This window comes from Suricata suricatta, chromosome 13 (genome assembly GCF_006229205.1).
Source record: "Suricata suricatta isolate VVHF042 chromosome 13, meerkat_22Aug2017_6uvM2_HiC, whole genome shotgun sequence".
NCBI lineage: Eukaryota > Metazoa > Chordata > Mammalia > Carnivora > Herpestidae > Suricata > Suricata suricatta.
Window position 1 is genome coordinate 78,428,139 of NC_043712.1, and position 26,575 is coordinate 78,454,713.

General features: G+C 45.4%; 1 protein-coding gene across 8 annotated transcripts in view; it reads left to right on the forward strand.

Annotated features, from left to right (window-relative positions):
- Positions 1-24,275, forward strand: part of TRPM3 (transient receptor potential cation channel subfamily M member 3) — a 492,852-nt gene extending 468,577 nt beyond the window's left edge. For all 8 annotated transcript variants that reach the window (XM_029920564.1, XM_029920565.1, XM_029920566.1 and 5 more), the window contains 4 exons: positions 4,943-5,093; positions 5,491-5,690; positions 7,806-7,938; positions 15,951-24,275. In XM_029920564.1, the coding sequence (XP_029776424.1) occupies positions 4,943-5,093; positions 5,491-5,690; positions 7,806-7,938; positions 15,951-17,403 (1,937 nt within the window). In that variant the 3' untranslated portion in view covers positions 17,404-24,275. The remainder of the gene's footprint in view (positions 1-4,942; positions 5,094-5,490; positions 5,691-7,805; positions 7,939-15,950) is intronic.
- Positions 24,276-26,575: the final 2,300 nt, after the last annotated feature.

Sequence of the window (26,575 nt, forward strand, 5' to 3'; positions counted from 1 at the left end):
ATCTGTTAGTCACACAAACCACTCATTGCTTTGTAAAAACATGCTCTACTCTCAAATGGTTTTAGTGAAATTGGCTTATTTTTAAAACCTCAATTATTCTTAAAAATTTATCATTGCAGCCATATACTGGAAAATCAGTATGTTTTGACATAAATAAAAGATAAGCACAAAATAAACAGAAAGACACCCACATTGTTATGAAATTCTGTCCAGATGTTTGAGCCTTGAGCCTGCCCAGTTTTTAGTAATAAGGAGGTTCAACAAACGTGAAGGAAGTGTTAAAGAAATGTTATCCTCAAACTGACGTATTCTCTCTGATGGAGTCAGGAAGATCGGAAGGGATTCAGAAAGGTCATCAGTTTCTCAGTGTCCAGTTCAGTGTTATTTAGTGCCTGCTTCCTATATTCTAAAATCGACTTGGACTTCCTGCGTTGGGGGGAGTCCCACACTGTAGGGAATATCAGTGGTCCCAGTCCCTCCTTTTGCATGGAGGGGCTGAGGCCTCTCTCTTCTCCCTGATGGTCACCTCTGGGCCTGGCCACTACTACTTTGCCTCTTCCCTTCCTCTTCGGTTAGGGGGAGGGAAAAGAAACGAACTACAGAAGAAGTAAAGGGCAGAGCTGGAGGCTGGTGCTTTTGACTCCACAACTCTGGAGCCTCCCTAGTTTTCAGTGACCTCTGCTCTTCCGGTCTCCAGCTACTAGAAGACCGAGGCGGTAGCCTACTGAAAGGAGAAGAACGTGCCTCACACTTCCGTAATGAAAACTTCTGTCTGCCTCCACCACCCTCTGAGACTTTTAGATCAGGAACCTTCTAGAAAGATGTACCCATACAAAGGAAGGCATCTCCAGTTGTCTTTCCCCCCCAAAAAAGAAAGAAAAAAGCGTTGTGTCAGAAAAGGCCAAGAGCAAAGCCATCTAAGTCTAGTTCATTCTTGGAGTAAGCCACAGGGGCTGCGCTAATGGAATTCTAAATCCTCCGGCAAACTATATGGATTTTCAAAAGGAGGCGGAGAAATCCTCTTTGTCCTGTTATCTTTTCAAGATGGATTTTTAGTTGAAAATCCTTTCTTTAAAAAAAAAATAGGATAAATGTAGTCATACACTCAACTAAGCTCTTTATTCCATTGCCTGTGATCTGGAAAAAGCTTTTGAGACATTTCTTCAGACAGGAGGGGAAGGAACAATCTTCAAGAAATATTCCTCCTCATATTTTTAAGGAAGATGCTGATTATATCAATCACTGCCTTGTGTTTCATTTTAAATTTCTCTTACTCTTGGAAAAAAGGTACTTACGTGCATCTTTTTAAAAAATTTCTTTCCCCCATATATTAATCTTTGGGACATGGGTGCCTACACCTGGTACCTATGAATCAAATTTCTTTCTCCGCATTCTGAATCTTAGTGTCATGTACATGTGTTACCTCATCTGAACAGTTTGGGCCTTTATTCATGTTGATGGAAACCAGAAAAATTCAGATGGCGATCAGCTTGTCTCTACATTTGCTCATAAATGAAAGACTGCCCTCAGCCTTGTATTGGCTCACTCTTCAGGGGCACAGAGGAAACTTTGTGGTAGGAAGGCTTGTGTGGACCTCCTAACTGTTCTGTCTTTGAGATCCTGACAGAGGTACTAAAGCTTTCTGAGCCTCAGTTCTGTAAAATGGGGATAAGACTATCTATTGTGTCAAAATATTGTCGATATTAAAATAAGGCCATATAAGTTAAGCTCGTAGCACAGGGCCTTATTTTTATTTTATTTTTATTTTTTTTTTTTGAGAAAGAGAGCGAGCCAGCAGGGAAGGGGCAGAGAGAGAAAGTGAGGGAGAGAATCCCAAGGCTCTGAGCATCAGCAAAAAGCACTATGCAGGGCTCCATATCACAAACCATGAGATCATGACCTGAGCCAATATCAAGAGTCAGACACTTAACCGACTGAGCCACCCAGGTGCCCCAGGGCCTTATATTTAAGCATGCAACAAGCGGTCGCTATTATGAATACACATTACTACCTTGGAAAGGCCACATAAGACCAGGGCTCTGAGGTCAGAGAGAAGACAGGGCTCACTTCTGCTCCATTCATAACTGCATCCCCAGTAGCAGGCCCCCTGGCGCATAACAAGAACTCAGTATTTTTTGGATGAATGTTTGAGTGGTTCTGGCATTATGCCTTGTTAGCTATGTGATCATGGGTAAGGCATGTCACCCCTTGGCACATGTTTTCCCAGCCATGAAGCAAAGAGAATACATTTCTTACGGAGCTGCGGGGATGCCGACGTGCAGGGGCAGATGTGAAGTGCCCAGCATGGAGGCTGTATTCCCAGTCTCTACTGCCCTTCACGTTTGAGAATCCCAGATAAAGAACCAGGGTCAGCACTTCGTGAGGAAGATGGCAAAAAAGACTTTACTCGAGGGGGTGGAGGGCTACGACGATGCAGTTTTGTGATAGAAGAAAGAGCTCGTGCCCCACTCTGAATGCAGCACCTAGAAAATCCATAGCCACGAGCCGGTGCTGGACGGAAGATGGGAAATCGTGAAGAGGAAATACCAGGGCCAGGGGGTTCCGACCATACCAGGCTGCTAGGTGGTCAGACATCAGCGGGAGGACGGCAGAGGAGAACACTGATCAGATAGCAACAGTTGTGAAAGGTCAAGGGTGGGAATTCTGGCTGAACTGACTTAACAGGAGTCTTGCTGAAACTGTCAATGAAGAGACCATTCCAGAAGGTACAGACGCAAGTCGGGGCCTAGCTGACGCAGAGTACAGACCAGCCTGAGTGGAGTTTGGCCAGGCAGAGAGTCCCTGTCAATACCTACTCCAGTCCTGGCTGGAAAGGGGCAGAAAGTGAGCCGGGGTGGGCTCCAGAAGGCTAAGTGAACATTGAAAACCGAACAGGATTCACCCAGGTGGAGCATGGGAGGGAGAGGGAGGTTTCAGAGAGGCCTTTTGGAAGCCAAAGAAGCATGGCTGACAGGAAGGAAGAGAGCGAGCATGACACTTCTAGGAGCTGCAAGAGGCTCACGCCAGCTTGTGCTGTGAGGGAAGGGCGGGACGTGGCAAGAGATGGCCCTGGGCCAGCCACTTCCGACTTTGGACTTCGTCCTGGAGCCAGTGGGGGCCTCCCTCGCTGGCTTCTCCTCCCAAGGCAGTAAATGAACAGGACCTTCCACAGGGCTCTCTGGGTGGTTGGTGCCACAATCGCTGATAATGAAAACAATGCCGGCTGTTTGGACACACCTGCCTCCCACCCTCGATCACCTTGCAGGCAGATCTGAAGGAGGCACTTTGGCCAACTTTTCCTGCCCTAAAAACAGGGTCTTGGTGTCTTGACGTTATTAAAACCCTCTTAGGCTAAGAGCATGCATTTTGGACTTGACAGCATGTCAAAAGCCATATCATCTTTCCAGGCTAATTATAGCTCAGTGGACTCACTTTAGTGGCCCTGGAGAATTGCCTGGGAAGCTTTATAAGAAATATTAATACCTGGACCCCCCACCCCCCACCAGAGATTCAGAGTCAAGAGTCTGGGGTGGAGAGGGCACTGGCGGATTTGAAAGCTCCTCTGTGCAGCTAGGGTTGAGAGCCACCACGGAGCACGCAGCGTTACAACGGTAGCTCTGACTCCCCTTGCCAGATTCTCCAGGCGAGGTTCAGAGTCACATTTGCACACCTTCCTGGCAGATCATTAGAAGCTGCCTGTGGCAACAGAGACTGAGACAGAGAAAGAGCACATGTGCACAAGAGGGGCAGAGAGAGAGAGAGAGAGAGAGGGAATCCCAAGCAGGCTCCCTGCTGTCAGCTCAGAGCCCAGTGCAAGGTTTGATCTCATGAACCATGTGATCCTGACCAGAGTTGAAATCAAGAGTCAGATACTTAACCAACTGAGCCACCCAGGCACCTGCAGATAGACCCTAGTGTTCTAAAGCCAACAGAAGGCAGCTAGAGATGGGACCTCCCTACCCCTTGGCACCAAAGGGCATGATCTCACTCCCAAGCTGTGTTGTCTGTGCAGCACTAAGCAGCTCTGTCAGGGAATTGCTTCCCTGGATTTACCTGGAAACTCCAAGCGGGCCTCTTTAGCACATTACTCACACTCATCCAGCCCCACACTTCACCTTTCCCGTCACCCCCACCTCCGGAACTTTTTTTTTTCCATTTGCCCATTTGTTCGGTGCAGTTGGGTTCTGTGCCCTGTGCCCTGAAAAGCATATTTTTGGAAAGGAAATGTTCCTGGAAGAAAGCAGGGACCTGAGGGCTTCAGAGTCACTGCCCATCACCCCTCATCAGTAACCCCCCACCCCACCCCCACCCCCGGGGGGAAGTGCCATCCATCAGGAGCACTGAGCACCAGCCCTGGAAATACTTCCCCAGGCTCTGCCCTCTTTTATTCCTACCTCACTGAGACTGCAGATCCTTAGCTCAGAGCCCTGGGGTTGTTTCCTGGGGCATTAACTGCTGCCCTCAGGTTAATTCCCAATCAACAACCCCTCTGTTGTTCCCACCCCTGTAGGCAGTGGCCCGCACAGCACATTTTGGAAGTAACTTGGGGCAGTGAGACTTTGCACCCCCGGGCCAGTCCCCAGAAAAGCCCTCACCAGGCTTCCTCATGACAGCAAGGCCCCTCACCCAGTGTCAGGGGGCCAGGGACAGGGTGGGCAGGCAGGGACCCAACACCTCGTTCACCTCCCACGACAACTCCAGAGACGGCAGCGGCAGCTCCCCACTGGCATCCCGTGAGCTACTATTCACCACGCTTTCATTTTTCTCTTTTGGCTTTTTTAGAGTTCTTTTATGTTTTTTTTTCTGTTTGTTTAGAGATGGCTGTATTTTTCCTCCATCTTAAAAAAAAAAAACTCATTCAAATCAGTCTTTCTTTCTTTCTTTTTTTTTTTAAATCACATAACCATGGTTTCTCATTTCTTGCCTGTGCTGCTTTCTTCAGCTCCCTGTGGACAGAATGAGACCCGGGAGGATGGCAAAATAATCCAGCTGCCGCCCTGCAAGACAGGCGCCTGGATTGTACCCGCCATCATGGCCTGCTACCTGTTAGTGGCAAACATCCTGCTGGTCAACCTGCTCATCGCCGTCTTCAAGTAAGTGGGTCCTTCCCCAGAGGACTTTGGGGGGCCGGGTCCTTCCCCAGAGGACTTTGGGGGGCCGGGTCCCGCCCCAGAGGACTTTGGGGGGGTGGGTCCTGCCCCAGAGGACTTTGGGGGGGTGGGTCCTGCCCCAGAGGACTTTGGGGGGGGTGGGTCCTGCCCCAGAGGACTTTGGGGGGCCGGGTCCTTCCCCAGAGGACTTTGGGGGGCCGGGTCCTGCCCCAGAGGACTTTGGGGGGGGTGGGTCCTGCCCCAGAGGACTTTGTGGGGGGTGGGTCCTGCCCCAGAGGACTTTGGGGGGATGCAGAGAGAGAGGCCCGGGGAGGGCGGGCTCTGCTGCTGCAGAAAGGAGTGGGGCTTCTCTCTTGATTCTCTCCCATCTCTATTTCAGCAATACATTTTTTGAGGTAAAATCAATATCCAACCAAGTGTGGAAGTTTCAGAGGTACCAGCTCATCATGACTTTCCATGAGAGGCCGGTTCTGCCCCCACCTCTGATCATCTTTAGCCACATGACCATGATATTCCAGCACCTGTGTTGCCGATGGAGGAAACACGAGAGCGACCCAGACGAGAGGGACTATGGCTTGAGTAAGCTTCAGGGGACAGCCCTGGGCAGCCACAGAGCAGGACCGCCTACCACATCGCGCAGGCGGTCACGCAGGACCGCGTGCCCCCCGCCCCTGGTTCCTCCTACGTCCAGCAGACTGTGGGCGGCTCTGAACACTTGGGAAGCCGTGGGAGGGTCTGTTTCTATGGGAAACGGTGCTGTGTGAGGACACAAGGCGCTGAAATGGAACATTCGTAGCCTCACATCTTTCTTAGTGAATAAAACCAGTCTCTGGCATGGCGGTTCTAGCTCCTCTGTAGATTGTAAGCTTCTTCCTGTCCAGAGGTCCCACCACAAAGTACATGCACCGTAGTGATGTGTTCCCATTGCTACATTACGTATAACATGAGGATCATTACATGGGTTTCGTTGGGTTGCTGGTGACTAAGTCTGATTTTTTTTCATTATCATTTCTGGACCTATCTTTTTTTTTTTCAGGGCTTAAACATTCCCTAAGCCTTAGGGTTATGGCTTTTTGTCCTACTTTTAGTCAAAGGAAAAACAGAAAACCCCTCACCAGCCACCTGCTACCCAGTGTTTCTAGAAGGAGGTTCTATTGGCATTGGGGTGGAATGATTCTTCAGTGTATGGGAGTGTCCCACATGTGGCAGAAGATTTAGCACTTCCGGCCTCCATACGTTAAATATAACAGCTCCTGCGATTTCCTACATGTCTCTTTAGTACCACCCAGAGTTAATTACCACTGGGAATCCAGCCCCGACAAGCAAGTTCCTGTAGTTTCTCAAAGTGTGTCAAATAGACTACCTATACTAAACCCCCTGAACCAGAGCCCCTAGGATTGTGGCCCAGGACTTACCTCTTGGTGACACTGGTTAGTGCTCTAAACTTTAAACCAAAGCCACTTCATCAACTGACTCAAAGTCTGGAGCTTTTTTTTTTAAGTAGTTTATTGTCAAATTAGTTTCCATACAACACCCAGTGCTCTTCCCCACAAGTGCCCTCCTCCATCACCACTGCCTCTTTTCCCCCCTCCCCCTTCAACCCTCAGTTCATTTTCAGCATTCAATAGTCTCTCAGGTTTTGCGTCCCTCTCTCTCCCCGACTCTCTCTCCCTCCTCCACTCCCCCTGGTCCTCCCTTAGGTGCCTCCTGTTCTCCTGCTAGAAAGTCTGGAGCTTCTAACAACTTCTCCAACAAAGCAATGCCCAACTCCTTTCTAGATGTTAAAATTAGTTGAAGGGAAATGAGCATTCCAGAATTCACTATTTCCACCAGAAACACAAATTTAGGCACATAGAAAGCTTAGAGGGGAAAAAGGATCAAATTTCCACTGGGCTCTTTCTAAGCTGTATCAGTTATGAATCAGCCTACCTGATATGAACAGAGAGCCAGACTAACAATAACAAAAATCAATAAACCTTTATTTTTCTCACATAACACAAAGTGACGAGATAATAGCCCTGAGCTCAGCCAGACCTCCCTGAAGTCAAAGCCCCCAAGTCTTGTTTTTTTAGGTTCAGCTACACCTTATTCCACCGTCTTATCTCATGGTTGCAAAATAGCTGCTGTACTTCCAGCCATTACATTCACGTTCAAGGCAGGAATAAGAAAGTGTAGAACGAAGCAGCTACCCCTGAAAAGTTCATCAGGAATGTGGAACCTCTTCCCAATCCACCACCCCTCCCTGCAGCAGAGAAATGTGTGGATTTGGCTTTCCAGCCTCACTTGTGGGCAGATGGAAAGAGGGAATGGGGTTGGCATGGGCTTGCAATAAGCCCAGTGACCAATGTGTGTCTGCCACACTTTACAGACCAGTAACCGAACTTGTAAGTAACCTCCCTTCTCTGCATCGCTCCTTTTGCTTTGATTTAGTTCCACTCGCAGCCTCGAAATGGGTGTAACTCTAACCAGCCCCTGCAGTAAACCGGATATGCCCCGGTGAACTCCAAGCCTCCATCCTGAATCTAACACCCAGAAAGAGGACAAGGATGTCACTTGCCCAAGTGGCTTTGGATTTAGCCCGAGACTTAGTGAAGAATCTAGGCCCCTTTCCTTCCCCTCGATGAAACAAAGAGCAGTCAGGCCCGCAGATCAGACGCCGTTGCTGATCCTTCCCGTTGTCACTTTTCCCCACAGAACTGTTCATAACTGATGATGAGCTCAAGAAAGTACATGATTTCGAAGAGCAGTGCATAGAGGAGTATTTCAGAGAAAAGGATGATCGCTTCAACTCATCCAATGATGAGAGGATCCGCGTGACTTCAGAAAGGTCGGTTCCGTGGGCACATGCCTCTTGGGGATGCCTTGTGCCATGCCTTATCTGTTGTGTTTGTTTGCCTTGCCCCCCAAAACAGACCCCTTTGTGTTTATTTGTGCTGTACAAGAGATCATCAAGCTTGTGAGAGAGTGGAACATTGTCAGAAGCATCTACCAGCCCAACATGCCAGACTTAGGGATCCTAGACTTCCCCAGAGGCAGGGCCACCCGCCCTTCTGGAGACTAGATTGTTGAGGCTAAGACAGGGCAGGGCTTGCTGGCTCAGGCCAGAACCTGGAATGTTCCAGCTCAGATGCAAACCAAGGGAGACCCAGCCCAACTCCAGGGTTTCCAGCAGGCCGATGCTTCCTGTAGATCACTGGGCATCTTTTGGGAAGATCAGAGCAGTCCTGGGATCTGGTGCCTGTGGTTCCTTAGCACCTCCCAAATCAACAGCAGTGAGAGACTTGTGAATTAGAATAATGGATGAGGGTGGTTTTATTTTTTTTCAGAATTATTTTTGTTTTATCCTTCTTGTAGAATGAGATAAAAACAAAGGAATAAAAGATTCTTCTACCCAGGGGTGATACACTTTTAAATCTCACTGGCCAAATAGTTGTGTGGACCAGTAAGACTACAAGGGGGGAAAAATCCCAAAATACAAAGAAGAGAGTCCTTGAAATTTAATAAATCTAGCTTCATGCATAATGAGTTTATATTTGCTTATTTTTCTCATTTTGCTGTAGACTAATAAAAACTTCATTCTGGGCTGACATGTTCAAAACCCAGCATTTGCGGGCAGGGGCACCTGGGTAGTTCAGTCAGTTAAGTGTCTGACTCCTGATTTCAGCTCAGGTCATGATCTCACGGTTTGTGAGATTCAGCCCCACGTCAAGCTCCGCACTGACAGCATGGAGCCTGCTTGGGATTCTCTCTCTCCTTCTCTCTCTGCTCCTGCGCCACTCATTCATTCATTCATATTCTCTCTCTCTCTCTCAAAATAAACTTTAAAAAAGCAGCATTTGGGAGCCACTGTTATAAAGAACGTGCCGACTGTTACAAAGAATTGGTGTAACTTTGTAAGCATGTCAGATATGAAGGTGGCACTATTATAAAGAATGGGAACAGGCATAATATACTGATGATTTTAGTTGATATGATTCAGATTTCTAAGATATGAGTCCGTGACCTCAAGTTTCCAAGAAATGACATTTTGTCTGCTTACCCCATTTTGTACACTCTCTAGTGGCTCTGTAGAAATTACATAAGTGGCATTTTTCTGTCCCTGGCTCTTCATGTCTTTAAAGAATGCAGTCTACATAAGTAGGTATATACACACATGCCACTGAGTGATTGTATCCATTGGTACTCAGCCAATATTAACCAAGCTTAAAGCCGCGCACAAATTTTGTGCACATCTGTCATTGCAAAATAGAGCACTTGATGATGATATGATGTGAAGCAATATTCTGGCAAACAGAGAAAGAACCTGCGAATCTAAACATCTCTCTCATCCAAAGGCCTTGAAAACACTGTTTATTAAGAGACATATAGCCATGTGGTTTCCAGAAATTTGTACCATGTGGACATTTTGCCCATTACTCAAACATATTTCCAAAGTGTATGTACAGGAGATTTTGAAATGCTTTTTGAACTCAAAAAGCCCCAGACCTGGAGGCACAGAAAGGTAGGGGGAAGGAGTGTTAAGATTCAAGGAAGCCTTTGCCTCTCTGGGGAACTGGAATGAGGAGTACAGGCCCCAGCACATGTGAACATGTTGGGAACCATGTCACCAGTGCCTTTCAGTGAAAATAGAAGGGAACTAGATAGCACCTTCCCCTGAGCCTCTCACCCCACAGCTGTAAACACTTCCAGGAGACTCCTTCCCCAAGACCCTGTTCCTTTCTGGGAGGCTTCAAAGCCCCACCCCCAAGGACAATGACTGAAGAGAGCGATTGCCAGAAACCCAGGACAGAGTATAAGTACCCCCTCCCTGTGTCTTAGGCATTAGCCAGCCTTCCGGAACACGGGGGCCTGGAGAACCAGACCACACCCAGGTGCCAGAGAAGTGAATCTAAGCCCAGGACTCACCTGCTTGCGTTGTTTCTGTCTGCATTTGGCGTTTGGCTTTTGTTGGTGCTGGTGGTGATGCTGGCTTATTTTGCATTTGTAAGTGGTCCAGAGAATAAATCTTTAACACTGGAATTGCAATCAGCACAACAGAAACACTGCAAAGTGCACGAGAGAACAGATACCAACCAAGGAAAAAGAGGATCCGTGTTACACATCTTACATGCTCCCTAGGATGTGTCCTTGCTGAGTGGGGCGGCAGGTGAAATCGCCTGTCCTACTTACATTCACCAGAGAGACAGATAATAATTGATAGATAATATATACCCACATTCAGATAGGTGCATATGTTTAATTTATGTAAATTAGCTACATACATTCTATATGCTGTATAGGATAGTATATAATTTTCCTATTATGTTCAACAGCCCCAATACAGGAATTTGAAATCAGAAAAATTCAGAGCTGGCTCTGCAGTGCTCTGAGACTCGGGGAGAGGGTTTCTAGGGGGGCCCCGTGCTCCTCACCCTGCCACTGCCTGTAAACTGTGACTTATTTATGTACGTTTTGCTTGCATGAACCTTTTCAGAAATCCACACATACTTGCATAATTGTCAATTTAAATGCATCATTCTTAGGTCATATTTTTGTTCCCAAATGGTATCTAAAGAGTGCAATGCAATATTCAGGAGATCATTAACACCTTTATAGGAACAGATTCTGAAAATTAACAGCTCAGAGGAACTGATTCCTGAAAAAAGAAACTTTGTTTTTACATATATATATTATATATAACATATATACACATATATATGTGCATATATATATACACATAATATATATTTTTCTATTCATTTTATCTCATTGTTGGCTTGGTAAGTGTACTTGCTATGCCTTCAATAAAATTCATCAGATGACGGCCAGCACAGATCAGGTGAAGCAAGACAGAATAAGACATTGTGCGACTCCAAAAATACCACGTCCATGACAATATTGACCCATCTTCCATTTGGTTAATAACCAGCCAGGAATCCGCATTTCTCCAGCCAGTGCAGTGTGTCAACCTCCCTGCTAAAATCACAACATACCCCATCACAGACATTACGCATCTGTGTTACTCTATTGGTCTAGATTATCAAGACAAGATTAATATTGAGCCCATAAAGTCTCCTGTAAATGAACCCAATCTTTTTAAAGTACTCAAAACATCTGCTTAATTACAGACTCCTGAGCTATTTCATAATGCTGCCTAGAATTTATGTCAAGCGCACATAATTCCTAAACTTCAGGAACTTTTAATATCAGAAAAACATTTTCCTATCTCCAATCTCCTGGCATTTCTTTTTAATTTCCCATTGGGTCTTAAGAGTTACCTACATTTTCTGGTGATCACAGCTCAAAGTTTTCTCTGGTTCCTTTCCCTCACTTAAAGCAGGGCTTGCAAACTGCTGGCTCATGTGCATCTCCCCACAGAGGGCTGTTGGGGGAGGCTTGCAATGACTGTTAAAATCCATGCTGAATGCCTCTGGACTGGGCGCTCTGTCTGCTGCCACAGAGCCCCTGCTTCTGTCCCCAGACAATACCATAGGCATGGAGTTCTCCAACCCCTGACTTCCAGCTTTCAGATCATCCTCCACATGCCCCCCTCCCCACTACCCAGTTCCACTTGTCAAAAGAAGTTGCATTTGAATTTTCTTCTCTCCAGTAGCCATTTAAGCAAACTAGGATATACATCATTGCTGGTGTTATCTAACCTTATCTTTCCCTAGCCAAAGGGCTTTGTGCCTTTTTGTCACTTCACCTAGATCCAAAACCAGGAACAATCATGTGACTATGAATAGTGTATTCAACTTCTGATTTTCATGACAGAGGAAAACAAGAATAACTTAGGAAATATGAGACTCATGAATAATCAGAAAACAGGATAAGCCTAAAAAGATGAGCCTCTTACCTCCCAACCATATCTTTTTCCAATGCTGATCTTTGTTATCTCCACTGATTGATGGAGATAACATCAATCAGTGGATTTTTTTCTCCCCAGGATGATGAGAAGGATAATTGGCCCAAAGGGAAGGGGAGGTGACTCTAAGACTTAAATAAGTCACAAATTAGGTGTCAGTCTGTGGAGAAATGAGAGTTGGCTTTATCTGTCCTGTACCATTGCCTCTCATTGGAAACCCTGTACAAGTACACCCTCTCCCCACCCCCCACCCAAGAGGCCCTGTGATTGGTTCACATGGTAATGGGATGGGTTTGGCCCTTCATCCTATAGCATCCTGCTGCTAGCTCTGCAAGGAGTATTTGAGATTTAAAACAGAAAACAGCCTGCCAATCCTCTTTTTTCTTTTCCTACTTTTTCGTCAGCCACATTTTGAGGTTACCAGAAAAGAAAATGAATTTGTAGAAAATAACAATGCTTAAGAAATTGCATATTGAGGCTGAAATTTTCGGTGCCATTAGGATCTTCTTTGGAATGTCCTTTCTTCCCCGCGCCCCCCGCCCCCCGCTCCCCCTCCCATCATACTGGCTGTTAGAGGCCAGTTGTCCTCTCAGATTTTCCCCAACCTGTTGAGTTGGGAATTACCTCTGGTGGGACCTGGCTGTCACTCCTTGGGCATCCAGAGGCAGGAGCCACCTCAACATAGTTCCAGGACCGCATTGTTTCTAATGTGCTTGCCCCCCCCCCCCCCCCCAACACGAGGCCCGGAGATGCGAAAAACAGGAAAGAAGAATGAAGTGTTTTCCCCACACAGAACCTTCCTTTCCCTCCTTTTTTCTCTTGCTTCCTCACTCCACTTATCTATCCCCTTGAGTGTTCCTTTCGATCCATGAATTCTTAGCATTGTTACCTCCATTTTCTCTCAGGAGTGGTTTGACCAGAGTCAGCAACTAGTGACTACAGTCATGACCCAAAACTCATGGATCGATCCTCAGGCATATTTATATCTGTGATGCACACCCATTTACAATCACTTCTCAAGAATTTTTTTTTTAATATTAAGGGAGGCACTCTGTTTATGGAACAAACATATAGAAGTTTGACTTTAGGATCTTTTATTCTTTGAAAACTTCTACATTCAACCCCTGCAGTTGTATTCATGACTTAAATGATCATACAGTTAGGTGGTTAAACACATCCAGAAATCTGGAAGCAAATGGATGAAACCATCTATTTCCCCCACCCCCACCCCACCAAGTATTACATTTCAGAACACCTCAGAGCCCACAGGAGAGCCCACCAAAGAGAGCATTGGCGAGGAACAGCTCCTTGCTCGTGTTCTAGCCATCTTCCTCACTACCCCCAACAATCCCATTCCTGGGGCCAGGCTTCTTTTTCTTGGCTCTTAAGGTTCCACCCAGGCACCTCTCTGCTTGCCTTCTTCCTCTTTCTATCAGCTCCCTCTTCTTCCCCATCCCCTTGGGCTCCTTAATTTCTGTGTCCTGTTTACTGTCCACAACCAGCTCTTGACTCCTCCATTGCCTCATGGCGCCTTAGTTCTGCCTCTCATCCACCACTTCTCTCTACAGTGTTGGATTCTTGGGCTGAAGAGAAGTGGGATGCGGGGAGGGAGCCCTCCATAGTGCAGGGAGACACTTCACAGTCCTCAGACAAGTGATCCCAGGCAGTCAGGCTAAAAGAGCATCTTTATCTCTTTCCATACCAACCTTGCATACACCAGGCTCCAGGAAAAGAAAGAGGAAGAGGAAAACTATCCTGTCTTTTGTTACTCTGCCAACACTAAAACACTCCGTACCTGGAGGATCCAAAATGGAAAGTCCCATTCTACAAACATGGATCTCTCCTGCTCCTGACTTTAATGAGGAAGTATTTTATCCACTTACTCAAAGCTTATTGCATTGCAGAACAGGAAACCGCAATACTTGCAGAACCAAACTGCCTAGGCTAGATGATGACAAAGTGAATTGTAAGTCTATAAGGCACACAAAACTGTTATTGTAAGTAATTTGTTTCTCGAGCTGTTTTATATCACAAAATGAAGTGAAACAGGGTAAAGTTGTATTTTCCTTCTCAACCAGCTGTATTAACAGTTGTCAGATATGCAACAGCTCGATTTTCAGGTCTTTTAAAGGCATACATCTGGGCATGGTGGCAGAATGTTCCGGACCCTGGGAAATGCTGGGTTGGTTATGGAACAAACATATAGAGCATCAGGAGGATGTCTCCAACACAGGGCTTAGGAGGGCAGTCCAGAACCTGGGGCTGGGAGAAGGCAACCTGAAAGATAAAAGAGCAGAATGGGTGAAGTGAGTTGGGGCGGGGTGGGCTGTTGCTGAAAGAGGCAGAGATGTGACCCAAGGCAGGAGAATTATGCACACCCCCACTCTGCCCAAAAAAGGGTTTTGTTTGTTCGTTTGGTTGGTTGGTTGGTTTTTAAAGCCTACAGATTCTCAGAAAGGGAAGCCACATGCCTCTTATACCTCATGGCACTGAAATGTATTCTTCTCTGATTGAGGTGTGGGCTACTATTAACATACCACCACCACTACCAACCCATCCCCCATCACCGCCACCATAACAGCTGGGGGACCCAGTTCCAATTGCCACCATCGTCTCTAGAGCACATCCTGTACACACAGGCATGTTTCTTTAAGGGTCAGCAGTCACGTGGTTTACTGTGCACACTGGGAGTTTTGGAAAAGTATCTTTATCCTCTCCAGAAACGTTTTTGAATGGATCTCATTTAGAGTCTCCAAAAGTTTTGCCTTTGGGCATTTACAAGTGAAAGTTGGAACTCAAACCAAAGCCTGGCTCTGGTTTGCGCTTTCTCAGTCAATCCCCCAAAAATATGGCACAATTTTATTTTAAATGCATGGCCTCTGTCTTTGTAAATAAATGTCCAGGTAGCCTATTAAACAAATGAAATCAAGTTCATACCGTGATTGACTCAATGAAGTTTTATTGACACCAGGCAGTATAGGAATGGAAAAAGGAATATGAGACCCTTAGGAATTTCCAGTGGGGAAGGTCATGACATCTAGAAATAACTGTAATATAAGGTATCTGTGATCAGCTACCCAGAGACACATGGAGAGAAAGAGAGATGAGTAGGATATTTACTTACTGATAGATACTCCAGGTTTACCACAAATTACGTAACGCAATCATGATTAAATTTTTTGATGTTTGTTTTTCCTTTATTAAAGAAAAGATTGGGTTAGATCAACTCCAAATACCTCAGTGACAGGACCATATTAATTCCTTTGGAGGCACTAAATTTTGAAAAGAGTATTTTGAACAGCAACAACAACAAAAGATCATCACATAAATGCAAAATAAGGGGCGCCTGGGTGGTTCAGTCTGTTAAGCGTCTGACTTGGACTCAGGTCATGATCTCACAGTCCGTGGGTTGGATCCCTGTGCCGGGCTCTGTGCTGACAGCTCAGAGCCTGAAGCCTGCTTCAGATTCATTCTCTCTCTCTCTCTCTCTTTGCCCTGCCCCCACTCATGCTCTGTCTTTCTCTGTCTCTTTCTCTCTCTCTCAAAAATAAACAAACATTTAAAAGTTTTTAATGCAAAATAAAAATAGCCCCAGTCCTACTACTACAAGTCTTAGGCATGCACTGCAATGAGAAGAGCCGCATTCTCAAATCCTACTGCGCTGCTCTGAACAAAGTCATCAAGACGCACCATTCTCATTTCAGTGCTGACTGACTAGGCCAACACCCTAGGACTTACTTAGGTCATTAAACCCTGCCCCAAGTCACAGCTCAATCATGAGGTGCTTTGGCCCCATTCTACTCCAATAAGAACTACTCAGCTTTGGTATTTATTTATTGGGATCGTGCGTTAAATTTTACTGAGGAGCGAAGGGGTTTAGTGGATAAATACCACCAGATTAGATCATCTCTAAAAGCCTCATCCAGCTCGAAAAGATTTAGATTCTCCAGAAAGGAACCCAGCCTTGAGTGATCCTCATTCTGTTTCTTGCCCAGGGTGGAGAACATGTCCATGCGGCTGGAGGAAGTCAACGAGAGAGAGCACTGCATGAAGGCCTCGCTCCAGACCGTGGACATCCGGCTGGCGCAGCTCGAGGACCTCATTGGGCGCATGGCCATGGCCCTGGAGCGCCTGACAGGTCTGGAGCGGGCTGAGTCCAACAAAATCCGCTCCCGGACCTCGTCGGACTGTACGGACGCCGCCTACATCGTGCGCCAAAGCAGCTTCAACAGCCAGGAGGGAAACACCTTCAAGCTCCAAGAGAGTATAGACCCTGCAGGTGAGGAGACCATGTCCCCAACTTCTCCAACCCTAATGCCCCGTATGCGAAGCCATTCTTTCTATTCAGTCAATATGAAAGACAAAGGTGGTATAGAAAAGTTGGAAAGTCTTTTTAAAGAAAGGTCCCTGAGCCTCCACCGGGCTACTAGTTCCCACTCTGTAGCAAAAGAACCCAAAGCTCCTATACCCCCTGCAAACACCTTGGCCATTGTTCCTGACTCCAGAAGACCGTCCTCGTGTATAGACATCTATGTCTCTGCCATGGATGAACTCCACTGTGATATAGACCCTCTGGACAATTCCATGAACATCCTCGGGCTAGGCGAGCAAAGCTTTTCAGTGACGGCACCTTCCACGGCTCCTTCAACCAGTGCCTATGCAACCCTTGCACCCACAGACAGACCTCCAAGCCGGAGCATTGATTTTGAGGACATCACCTCCATGGACACTAGATCTTTTTCTTCGGACTATACCCACCTCCCAGAATGCCAAAACCCCTGGGACACTGACCCTCCAATGTACCAGAGCATCGAGCGTTCCAAAAGTAGCCGCTACCTAGCCACCACACCCTTCCTTCTAGAAGAGGCCCCCATCGTGAAATCTCATAGCTTTATGTTTTCTCCTTCACGGAGCTATTATGCCAATTTCGGGGTACCCATGAAAACAGCAGAATACACAAGTATTACAGACTGTATTGACACAAGATGCGTCAATGCCCCTCAAGCGATCGCTGACAGGGCCACCTTCCCTGGAGGTCTTGGGGGCAAAGTAGAGGATCCGTCCTGCTGCCATCCTGAGCGAGAAGCAGAACTGAGCCACCCCAGCTCTGACAGTGAGGAGAACGAGGCCAGAGGCCGGAGAGCCACCATCGCGATACCTTCCCAGGAAGGGGAGCACACAGACAGAACCCTGTCCAATAACATCACAGTTCCCAAGATAGAGCGCGCCAACAGCTACTCGGCAGAGGAGCCAAGCGCGCCATATGCACACACCAGGAAGAGCTTCTCCATCAGTGACAAACTCGACAGGCAGCGGAACACAGCAAGCCTGCGAAATCCCTTCCAGAGGAGTAAGTCCTCCAAGCCGGAGGGACGAGGGGACAGCCTGTCCATGAGGAGACTGTCCAGAACATCCGCCTTTCTCAGCTTTGAAAGCAAGCACAACTAAACCTTCCTAATAAGCATTGCAGGAGGCCCAAGAATCCAGCCCTAAAATTCCCCCCGAACTCCACCTGCTCCCCTTCCTTGAAACATACCTGCTTTATTCTTAGCTGAGCAAAACAAGCAATGCCTCAGGAGGTCTTAACTCAAAGGTGACTTCTGGGCCACAGATCGAGAAAGCGTTTGTTCCGGCCCAGCGCCAAACAGGGGCTTTAAGTCATGTTCACACTTGATGGGCAGGGAGGGGAAAGAGGGAGAAGAAGGGTAGAGATGAATGTGTATCACTAGTCACTTCTGAAAGCGATGAGCTCTGGGAATGAAGGGGCGTCAAGCATTCTCCATGCCAGGAGGCATCTTTCCAATTCTGACCCTGATCAAGAGTTTTAGGATACAGGGCTAAATTGCAAACTAAGATAAAATAAAGTAGCCAGCATACAAATGAGATATTCTAAACTTCAATTCTGTTTTCTTTTCCCATTGGCTCCATCACTGGTGACTGATGAAGAGCATCCTTTTTATTCAGTATAAGCCGGCAGCAAGCAATTCTACCTAACGTCCCACCTCCTTCTCATGCCAACACTTCTGTAATTGATCATTATAAAGAAAAAACAAGGTAACAGTCATAGTTCGCCTGTCTCTTATATATTCACTTCTGGTGCCACAACTGTTTATCTTTTCTGAAGAAAATAAAGGGAAAAGAAATGCCTTTTTGTATTGCAATCAAAGTGAAAGAAGAATTGAGGCTAAAAACAAATGTCAAGTGGTTTATTATATACAGTGGGCATTCGAGTATAGTCGAGCAAGCTCAGGATGAATGTAATTAAATAATTTTCTATTTTTTCATTTACTTTGTACCTCACCCATCATCAATGAAGCCACTCACTGAACACGTGATAGTGAACTCAAAGGAGAAAACAAATAGTGGGCAGAACTCACCTAAAATTGCCATGTGGTACACTGTTGTGGTCTCGCCATTAGTGTCCTGTGCCATGCTGCTGTGTGGCTGTCATCATTTGCATGACTGTGCCATGTCTTCTGAGCATCCGCAAGAGGTACCCGGAAATTCTTCACACCCCTCATCACATGACCATTTTGTATACGAAGACCTGATCACATGTGGATATTTTCATACCTAGAGGTTTGCCATTTAATCTGAGCTCAGCTTAACTTTAATCAGAGTCTTTCAAGGGCTGCCATCTTGTTTTTATGGAAATGTTCCAAAGTACTTTTTAAGGAAGTTTCACATCATAAATAACCTTAGAATTGACCGGGAATTTAGTATCAACCCAAAGCCATCAGTTTCAGGCATACCATGAATATTTTTCTTCTATACAGAGCTATGAAAATGATACAATAGACTAAAATAGAAAGTAAATACACCACATAAAGATTTCCATGGTATATGCTGCTTATATACCTATATATGCATTACACAGACATGTTTATATATGGTATATAAACAGGCATTAGAGGCTTGGACCTTTTCTAACACCTTGAGGTATAACCAGGATTTTTTAATAGCCAAGGAGTTCCATTGAAAGAGTCCATTATATTATGTTGGATTTTGACCAGTGTTGAAATTACGACTTTTAAATACTTATGACCTTAGCTCTTCCTTGTACCAAACGAGAGTTGCCAAAATGACTGGCCATCCGCCCTCTGCTTTTCTGTCTGGAAGCACATGTTGTGATGACATCTTATTTAGTCTGGTTTCTTCTGCCCCAAGTGATTACACCAAGTACAATCTGAATTAGACTTGCAGTTCCACACCGGATGGTATTACTCTTCAATACAGGCTACTGTTAGATCGGAATCTGGATTTGAAGGGAGACAAATAAATGTTGACCCCCAAATCTTCAGATTCCTACTTGCATCACTGATGTTTAAAAAGAATAAAATATTTAAGGAAAATGATCTAATGCCACCAAAATATTATGTGGCTCTCCTGTTTCATTGTTATAAGCTCCAGATTTTCTCATTATGTGAAATCAAGTAAATACATGGACAAAACCTCTAGCCTTCAAATTTTTTTAAACACTCCAAACCAGTCTTTTGGATATGGAAATGGTTATGAGGCCACATACAAAAAAATTGAATAATTCCTTTTCACTCTTTGGTATGTGTGTACATCGAAAACAAGCAGCCAGCCTCCCTCGTATGCAATTGCTCTAGAGAAGCTTGCATTTTTACTGAGCCCCAAAGTGGCTGTTTCCCTTTCAGCGAATATATATATGGTATGAGAATAAAGCAGTTGCCCTTAAACTTCCTCGAGTCATGAATCTCAGTGAGAATCTGGTGGCATCTTTGGGCCCTCTCCCCAGAAAAGAACGTGCATACGTGCACAGTTGCAGCCAAACCTGCAAGGGCCCACAGACCCCCGGTTCTATCCTGATTGATAATGAGGAAGAGGACTCGTAATCGATAGTTGTAATAGGCACTTTACATTTGAGACCATTTCTCTGTGATTCTCAGGAAGGCTCAGTCTCAGCACCAGAGTTTGAACCAAGCTTTAGTTCTTTTCATCCCTTAGATTCTATTTTGCTAGTGCGCTGTACTTGTATCCTGATGTTTGATGATTTTAAGTACGGAGCACACTTTAAAAAGCCAGAAGGCTCTCCGAGAGAGTCTGTAGAGGAATCCCAGAAAGAGGTGAGACCATTAATCTTTGATCACAGAGCAGGACATCACTGTACCCCCAGGGCCCCGTTCTGGGCCAGACTGAAAGTGAGGGAGAGAAATTATGTGCACAAGTGTTTCCCTTCACCATGATTTCTGGACAGAACAGAAGGACCCGGGAAGCACAGTACTTAACAGTCCTCACCTTGTGACTGCCTGGTTCTTTCGTGGTGCAGGAAAATGACGTTCTCACATCTTTGTGAAGTGTGCAAAATATACAAGCCAAATTTCAATCTTTAAACTTCAACCGTGCAATTCTCATGAGCCATTGCTTCCCTGTGCACCTACACGTGTGTCCTGTTTCAACCCATTTCTTCCCATTTCTGGGTTCTCTGCACACCAATGTGGCATTGATTCTGTGGCCTTGTACAGTCAGCTGTGTTCAGCTCGTTTATTCCATCATGTCCCCGATCAAGGGGATGTTAGTTACCTGTCTCTGTGAATTAAGCAGCTCGTGAACAGCACATTACTGAGGAACATAAATAAAGTCATAGAGAGCTCACAGAAGTAATAGCTTGGGCTTCATCATCTGCCTTTGAGGTGCCAATTTTATATACTACTGTATGTAATGATTCGTTCTAAATTGCTTGTTCCTTTGGGAAAAAATTAAGTGTTTTATGAAAATAGCCATGGAAGTTCCCTGACTGACCCCCGTGCTTCTAGTGAGAAACTTCCTCCTTGATGGATCTGAATGAGAAGCTGGAAAACTTGGGCACGTTGTCATGGGTAGGCTACATTTTTCTCCAAGCCAGAAGGTTTGTTAGCAGGCAGAATGCAGCACTTTACAGAACTGGATTTCTTTTTAAGTCTAAGCTTCCAGGTCTAGGATATCTATTTAGCACTTTGAAAGTTCCCCTTTAAATAAAGAAGAAAGAAATTTATATATATATATGAATAATCCAGTGGGAAAACTGTACTTCTAAAAACACAAAGTGTGTTTCTTCTGAATGTTTCAAATGTGCTCTAAAAGATGGTTTCTATAGATAATATTATGGTAGATAACTGGATAGTCCATTTATTCCACTTCCTGAGGCTCTGCAGTCTAATCTTCCTGAATGTTTGGGCTGTTTGACTTCTGTGATGGTAACAATATTACCCAGTGACCCATCATGCTGTATCTATGGGCTGTACCGTTCAACATGTCGGACAATGCTGCATTATAACACATGCACACATGTATGTAACCCGTGTTTAACCCAACATAGTTGTAGCATGTGGTTGTATTAATGAACGTTACAGGACAGCTTTATAATCATTGACCAATCTGTAACATTCAATAAAGAAGCACATGTTGCCGGGGTTAAGTATGTTCCCAATGCCATGTTATTTAGCCTCCTCGTAAAATGAGCACTTTTGTTCCTGACCTGATCTGTTTTTCACAATCCTATAGGCCACTAGGAAGTATGTGTATAGGCTGATGTGCATCCTCTGACCAGCCCTGTGAGCCTTGGTGGGTGAACTGTGTTTTGTGAAAGACAAACTGGCATGTTATGCAAAAGACTGTCTGAAAAATGAACTCAAAATAATATTTTAAATCGAATTAGCTGTTTGTTTACATCTGCTAACCCCGTGCGGAAGCAGTGTACAGTATTTTATAAATATGTTCATTCAGTGACACTGATACGTTTGTTTCTAGATAAAGTGATGCTAGTGTGTAGGTGGTTATATATGTTCTAGATATTGCATTATTACTCACTATTCTTTAATAATCGCAATGTAACTTAAATGAAGTAATCCTTCCCCAAATCCAGTCTTAATTTTGTGGCACCAAAATGCATGCTCTGCTTTATGCGTTTCTTTTGACTTTCTAAGGGCACTGAACATTTTACTGTTGCCTGCTGTAACACTTAAAAACCAGCTAGGAACTTGCTCACCTTGTTGGGCTTCTTACACTGTTTGGGGATTATGTTCAGTTTTTCAAAATTAAAAACAAAAAAGTAACCAAGGGTTTTTTTTTTAATCTTTTTGTAAGCTCTGAACAAATATTAACCACAGGATGCATAGCTAGAGGACCCAGAGGTGGCCAGCTGACCCTGGTCCAGGTGTTGGTGCATCTGTGATGTAGGAGAGACACGTTTCTCTGGCTCTTTAGGGCCACTGGGGACAGATTGTTAAACCAGACGTGAGAGTGGGAAGTCCATTTGTGACGGCGCAGAAACCCCCGGATCGTGGTGAATGAGTGGCCCAGGGATGACTGTGCCCCTCCCTCCTACCTGGTGGCTTTTCTTGCCTTGTATGTGAGCCTGGCCTGGGGGGAGAGCGAGCGGTGGGGGACTGCGTGTCTGATCAGGAACTAGGGGAGTCCGAAGAGCGTGCCCTTTAACGAAATCACCGTGTCGTTATCAGAAGCCATCCCACATCCGGAAAAGAGAGGAGGCGGTGTGCACTGTCTTATAAATGACCGTTTCTCAAGCGGGTAGAGAACACTTCTCAGCCTGCACTGGCCTCTGCTTTCTCTTCCTCTTACATGTCATTCTCTTTCCCAGATTGAGGTCGACCAAAGAGGCGTTGGTTCTGATTTAAGGAAAACAAGATTTGTCTTTTCTTTTTTCAATTCACTTGAGAATCAGATTCTCGTGTTACCTTTTCTCTGATGAGTTCCTTGCACTGATTGCTGCTAATGAAATCAAGACATGACCGTTTCTACCTGTTGTCTAAGGAAGGATTTCGGTGGCCCCATAACCACAAGGCAGTATGCGTGAGGTGAATGTTCCCTTCCCTAGTTTATCTCGTCTGCGGGTCCCCAAAAGCCCCCAGGCCCTTGCCTGTTTGCCCAGTGTCTGTGTGCCGCAGCATGGAAAGGGCACGTGTCCATGGGCTGTCTGCAGAGCACCGCTCCCGGCCTTGACCCAGGCCTTCCTCGGGGACAGGCAGTCCTCTGAGAGCGTTGGGCCACCGAGGGAAGTTCGGCTTCGTGCCTGATTGTGCCTCCTTCTTCACCCCCCCTAACTTCCCTTTCTCTCCACCCAGCACAACATGCTTTTTTTGCCAGACCTGCAGACCCTTGCTCCTGTTACCCCAGGTCCCTAGGAGGCTTGGCACAATAAGCTGACGCAGTGGCTACTTGGAAAAAGTCAAACTTTCAGACTTTGCCCAGCCCTCATCTCCCCACTAACAGAGACTCCTGTCCATACTCTCTCCTCCATGCCCCTAACTCAGCTGGTATTTGAATCAGCCTCATCCAATTCTTTGCTCTCCAGAATCCCAAAAGAGGGATCACATCTTCACCCCAACTCCCCCCAGATCGTCAGAACCAGCCATCTGCATCTAGACCTTGGGGCTGCAACCTCAGATACACGCAGGGCCTCGAGCCAGGACGCAAATGTGCCCGTTGGATGTAGAGCGACAACAGGAAGCAGTGGGTTTTCAGGGCATGAGAGAACACGTGTCCTGTTCGAGAAACATCCACATACAGAGGGGTAAACACTCTGCTAGCCAAGCAAACGTGTCTGCCAGCAGCCTCCAGTCCCAACGGCAATAGTTTGGGACCTCTGATTTAGGGCCAACCGGGATCATATTCCTGATCCCGACTTAGTGTATACAAGAAATACAGCGAGAATGGAGGCGGGGACAGAGAGGAACTCACTCTGTTCAGGGTTCTTCCTGTTCCCGTGAATGATACACGCGTGTGTATTTGCTAGCTGCATCTTTCTGGACCAAACACGGGATCCTTGTGAGGGAGATTTGGAAGAAGAGTACCGTAACATTGTATCGAGGCTTATCTGCTTCCTGTCCCTCCAGCATCTAACTTGAGTTTATATTGCTGTTCCCGCTGCACAAAACAGTACATGCAGTATAGTATTCATAATCATTTCATAATCTAGAACTTAGACTCTCATTTGTAAACATTCTAACCATAGTTTATAATGGGGGAAATTCTTCAAATACCATTTTTAAATGAATTCCTACAAATACAACAATTTTGAAATTGGGTTTGTTAAATATATATACATCTTTTCCTTCTTTGTGTATGGATAGACAGCGGTTTGCATATCTATCGACATTATAAATATATATGAATCCTTAGAGGAATTGTTCTTTTCTAAAGGTCTATTATTGGATTCACAATGCACTTTGAGCTTGTTGTTTGTTTAGATACATAATTCGAAGCAGAAGTTGGCAGATACCATGGGAAAAACTTTCTGAAATTTCTGTAACAAATGTTTTGCAATAAAAAAGAAAACTTAGTAGTTTAAAACATGACTTGGACTTCCTTGTGCATTTATTTGCCATCACTTATCTCCACCAAACTCATGCCAAGAACGGTTGGGGGACATGGAGGTAATTGCCTAGAGCCCCATAGGCTGGTTGTAAAGCACAAGTTGCAAACTGGTAGTCTGTGGGTCATATCTAGCCAGCAGAGAAGGGGTGTTTTATTTTAAAAATGTGAAACATTGGGGGTGGCTGGGTGGCTCGGTCATTTAAATATCTGACTTCTGCTCAGGTCATGACCTCATGGTTCATGGGTTTGAGGCCGCATCAGGCTCTGTGCTAACAGCTCAGAGGCTGGAACCTGCTTCGGATTCTGTGTCTCCCTGGCTCTCTGCCCCTCCCCTACTAATGCACACTCTCTGTCTATCTTATTGTCTCAAAAATAAGTAGACATTTAAAATAAATAAAAACAAAAATTGAAGCATTTAAAAATTGACAGATTTCACATCTAATTTCATATTTCTGACTTTTCTTGAAAAATCTGAAGATCTGGTGAAATGAGACCTGGATTCCCACATGAAAACAGTCACCTGACTCATGGCATCTTAGATCCCCTTCATTTTTTTTAAGTTTATTTTGTTATTTTGAGAAATAAGAACATATGAGAGCATGTAGGCGGGGCAGAGAGAGAAAGAGAATCCCAAGCAGGCTCCACACTGTCAGCACAGAGCCCGAACTCATGAACTGCAAGATCATGGCCTGAGCCAAAATCAAGAGTCAGACACTTAGCTGATTGAGCCACCCAGGTGTTGGCTTGCCTTTAAAAAAAAAAAAAATGTGCTCAGGGTACCTGGGTGGCTCTGTCTGTTAAGCATCTTACTTTGGCTCAGTCATGATTTCACAGTTGATGAGTTCAGGTCGTGCATCAGGCTTTGCGCTGATGGCATAGAGCCTGCTTGGTATTTTCTCTCCCTCTCTCTCCCCTTCCCCCACCCTGTCTCTCTCAAAAACAAATAAACTTTAAAAAACAAATGCATAAAAGGAGCATGTGCTCTTCAATACACCGCAGCCCCCAGCACTCCATTCTGCACCTTACATACGGTCCCCTTCCCTCGGGGACATCACCCAGAAGGCTCCCATGTGCACTGGAATGTTGGACCCCTGTCTTAAAGAAGGTAAAAAAAAAAAAAAAAAAAAAAGCAGTGGCGGCTCTAGAATCGCTAAGTAGGAAAGGCTTAAGAATAGCAATTTGGCTGCATGAGAGTCACATGACAGACTTGTCTTCACACTGAAGGTCTGGCAGGCTTGCTTTCATGATCCATTGTAAAGTACATTACGATCTATAATTGGATTAGCTCTGAGAGCGCTAAGAGATGGGAGAAAGGGGATCAATCCCACCCCCATTAAGAAACTCCGGTTGCAGCTTCTGCCACAAAGAAGAGAAATCGTAGAACATACATACATGCAATCCTTTGTTCACAGATAGTATTCGTTGAGTACCTACTATGTCCCAGCTGGTGTGCCCAGGTGACTAAGGTGGATGAAACCCCTGCCCCCGTGGAGCTTTGCATCTAGCTGTAAGGAAATGTAATCATGCACAGTCTTGAAATGACCATTCCGTTGCTTAAGGAATATAGTCTAGAGGTTCAGAGACCTCACAATATCTGTGGCTCAAGAGAAGGAAGTCTCTGGGGAAGAGGCTGCCCTGGGCTGTGTCCTGAAGAACAGGGAAGGTTCGCTAAGCACGAGGAGGACACGCCACGTAAGCCTTCAAATGCTCCCGGGCCTCATCTTGGTGAGAACTGCCAGGCACATTCGTGGCATCTCCAGAATCAACCCCCGATGTGAGAACTGAGACTTTGCTCCAACTAGTATCTTCATCTGCACCTTTCCCGTTGGCTCTGTCTAGTCAGTGTTTAGAAGATGGAATGGCTGGCATAGGAATTTGTCTGTTTATAAATATGCACGTTTATGTAACACACACGAGATTCCACCAGGTACCCTCAGATTTCCCGGAGAAGCAGGTCAACCGTCACTTGCTACCAACATCTCAGATTTAGAGCAACATAGAGCTTCCTTGAAGGAGATAGTGACGAAGGTTGAAGAAGACTAAATTCTCTAGAGGTAAGTTTGGAATTTAAATTTAAAAGTAGTCTATCATTGCTCATTTGTTTATATTACCCTATTTGATTAAAAGCCAGAAGGTGGCTTGTTACATAAAGGCCTAAAGTACCATGTCCTTAGATGTGGAAAGTTCTCAGTAATTATTTCCTTTTTTTTAAAATTTTTTTAATGTTTATTTATTTTTGAGAGTGAGAGACAGAGCATGAGTGGGGGAGGGGCAGAGACAG